This window comes from Egretta garzetta, unplaced genomic scaffold (assembly GCF_000687185.1).
Source record: "Egretta garzetta isolate BGI_Z169 unplaced genomic scaffold, ASM68718v1 scaffold278, whole genome shotgun sequence".
NCBI classification, from domain to species: Eukaryota; Metazoa; Chordata; class Aves; order Pelecaniformes; family Ardeidae; genus Egretta; species Egretta garzetta.
In genome coordinates, this window is record NW_009260608.1 from 839,997 (window position 1) to 843,289 (window position 3,293).

Genomic DNA, 3,293 nt, shown 5'->3' on the forward strand with positions numbered 1-3,293 from the left:
GAAGAGCGTGCCTCTGTGCAGGAAGCCCGGGGTGCCGCATTGCAGCGGGGGCCGAGGTGCTGCTGGTTGTCCACTGAGGCCGTCCTGGCACAGGGGGTGAAGGAGGCAAGCTCGAGATGGGGGTAAACTGAGTGAGGTGACATCGTTTCAGGAAAGTGCAGCCCAGGTTTGTGCTGAAGGCACCTCAGCCTCCTCGCGGGATATGCCCGGAGCATGTACTCTTACTTTCAATGGGTGTTTTGGAGACAAAAAGCAGTGGGGGCAAATGCGATACACGTCTTCTTCCATGGGTGCCATGCCTCTAGGTCCAAGCTGGAGCCTGCTGGGGGTTTGTGAGGGGAAACTTTAGTACCCATTTGGTAATGCACACAGCCCGGATCTTTACCCCTGTGCTTAAAATATCTGTATATTTCGAAGAAGAAAAAATCTCCAACCAACTCCACCTCTCTTCTGTTAGGTCCTTCCCACCTGTACCAAGGCCAAGAAGTGCGGGCAGTACGGAGCTGCAGGCAGGTGGGCTCCCGAAGTGCCCCCGAGCCCTGGCGCGCCGCTGAACACCTGAGCAGCTGCCCACCCTGCGCCTGCAAGAGAGAAACTTCTTACAATGGCACCTCGGGCTTCCAAGCAAAACCTTCTGTGACTTCACTCCAAGGGAAATACAAAAAAGGACGATTTATAAGAGCTATTTATTTATTTTGTTACACTATAATATTCCGTTTTCTAGAAAAAAAGCTGTAAAGTATTTATTTGAGACTCAGACTGTCTGTGGGGATCTGCATAATGAAACTCATGTTTTGTATTTGCTGAGGTTTTGAAAGTCATGGTTTTTCCTTTCCGATATTTTAACATTGCAAGCTTAAAACGGGGTGGGTGACTGTCTGAAACAGGGCAGCATTTTGTAGGGTTGCTGGCCGAGGAGCTGTTGCTGATGGGCCAAAGGAGACCCTTGTGAGGAGCCAGGGTACAGAAATCCTGTGGAGCAGCCTAGCACGCTGCTGTGAGCTTCAGGTGTTGAACCTGTTCCCCAAAAGGGCAAGAGAGATCAGGCCAGAACTGTGGCCAGCCCAAACTTGTAACCCAAGCACCAGGAGCAACAGGCTTCAAGCTGGGAGTCCTCAGGCACGAGGGAGTTGCCAATGCCAACTTCCACCAGCCTTTCCTAGAAAGTAATGCAAAAGCAAAGAGCACCCAGATGCTCCCTTCTCCCCTCTTCTTCTCCTGTCATTTCCATAGCCCCCTTAATTTCCCTAATCCATCACAGCTGCCTTGTGTTTCTAGGCCTGGTCCCACCTGCCTGCAGGAGGCAGCAGGGAAATAAAAGGGTGGTTGGAGGGGCAGTGGGCGGCTTGCTGGATTTTGTGTATGTTGTGGTGTGGTGGTAGGTGAGTGTAGGGGGGAGCGGGAGGCTGGTAGGAGTGAGGGGGTGGATGCTGTGTGTGGGCAGGTATACGCCAGCACAGGGCAATGAGTGTTACCTATTGCTCAAATTCATTGCTTATAACCTGTAGGTCAGATCTGAGAGGTTCTCCTCTAATTCCCCGAATCCCACCCTATGTCCATGGAATCTTTCCTTGGAGATGCAGGGAAGGAGAAGTGAGCCCACCGGGCTGGTGTGGTCTTGTGGGCAGCATGAAGATGGCCGGTGCAGGCTGGTTCTTTTCCTCCTGGCTTCCCAGAGCAAGTGCATGTCATCTGGTTTTTCCTCACCCACCTATTTCAAATGTGCATCCCATGTGATTTATCAGGCTGAGCTGTAGTCAAAAAGCCAAGTAACCTAAAATGAAAGCCAGTGGGTGAGCTGAGAATGAATAAACCCAGTCCTTGTCATAAAATGCCTTTTTTTTTTTTTAGGCTCCCTAGTAATAGTGCAGCTGGTGAATGTGGGGAAAGGGGAACTGGTTGCAACAGTCACAACCAGGAATTCTTTTTTTTTCCTGAGCCCTATAATTTTCAAAGGAGGAACCTGTGTTTTGCCCAAGCTTTCCCTGGGGCCCCTCCTGAACAGGCTGTGCAGCATCAGCCCTTGCTGCTCAGCGGGGTCAGCACTTGCACTTCAGGGGGGTTTTGGAGAGGGTTTTTTAGTTTTTAAAAGAAGGTTTCCACTAATGGGTCTTTTTTTAAAAAGGAGAAATGAGTCTCTCGCACAAACAGGGAGTCTGGACAGGGGTAATGGAAAGGATTTTCAGAGACAAGAGAGAAAGGCACAAAGCTGGCAAGAAACCTTTATAAACCCAGGAAGATTGCCGAGATTACCTATTATTATTTTCTACAAGCTGATCGCCTGGAGTGGGGGAAAGCAGGGGTTGGAATCATGAAATTACCTGTTTATGTGCAGGATTGTAATTTCTTTTACTATTTAGCTGAATGTTGAATTGTGAAAAGCTTCTGGGGGTTTCTGCTTACGAGCACGACAGGACTAGAGAGCGAGTGAAAGAGGCGGCTGTGGTAGCTTACAAGCAAAATGCTGTACAAGAAAGGAAGATGTTATTGATTTATTTGTCTTTCACATATCAGAATGAGAACAGAAAACGACATCCAAAGGCCAAACACTTAAAACCAGTACGTGTATTTGCCTTCATGCTGTACAAAGCCAGCTACTAAAATGCAGGGCCATAAAATGCTCTATGCTAGTTCTGTAGGGTTTGGCTTCGTGTAGCAATGAAACGAATGTAAGAGTACAGACTATGTATAATTAACTGGCTGTTAGCTGACAAAAAGAGCCTTTTGGGGGGCAAGGAAGCACATGACTGAGGGGATCAGAAGTTTTTACTGTGGGTGAATAACATCCTAACTGCTGTTCTGGGATTTCTTTGTGGTTATCGTGTGCCTGTCTGTCCAGTTATCTCTGTTAACAATTTGGCAATAATTCTTTGGTGGTTAGATTTCAGATGGGTTTATACAGAGGCTTAGTATTTGTTTTAATAAATAGTATCTAGGCTATGAAATGTTGCAAATCTTGAATAGGTCTTGAGAAATAAAAATAAAACTGGTAAGAAATGGAAGTGGAATGGGCTGCTTTATTTTGCTGCTCCAATATGAGTGATATGAAGTAGATTAACTTTGTAAGTAAATGGAAGCAGAGCATATCTTCAAAGTTTACTCTACAGGAATGTTCTGAGCTACTGTTGCCACCACCAAAAAAAAACAAACCACAAAAAGCCTAGGTTTTTACCTGTCTTGTGGCTGGGCAGGGTTGGTCTGACCCAACCTTGCCTTCGGCCACCTCCTGGCACTGCAACTTGTCCAGCCCAGGGCAAGAGTGGTGTTGATGCAGGGAATCATTTTTCCTAACA

General features: G+C 47.3%; 1 protein-coding gene across 2 annotated transcripts in view; it reads left to right on the top strand.

The window, feature by feature from the left end:
- Positions 1–643, top strand: part of LOC104131648 — a 9,378-nt gene extending 8,735 nt beyond the window's left edge. For both annotated transcript variants that reach the window (XM_035900388.1, XM_035900389.1), the window contains exon 4: positions 458–643. In XM_035900388.1, coding sequence (XP_035756281.1) covers positions 458–562 — 105 coding nt within the window. In that variant the 3' untranslated portion in view covers positions 563–643. The remainder of the gene's footprint in view (positions 1–457) is intronic.
- The last annotated feature ends 2,650 nt before the right edge of the window (positions 644–3,293 follow it).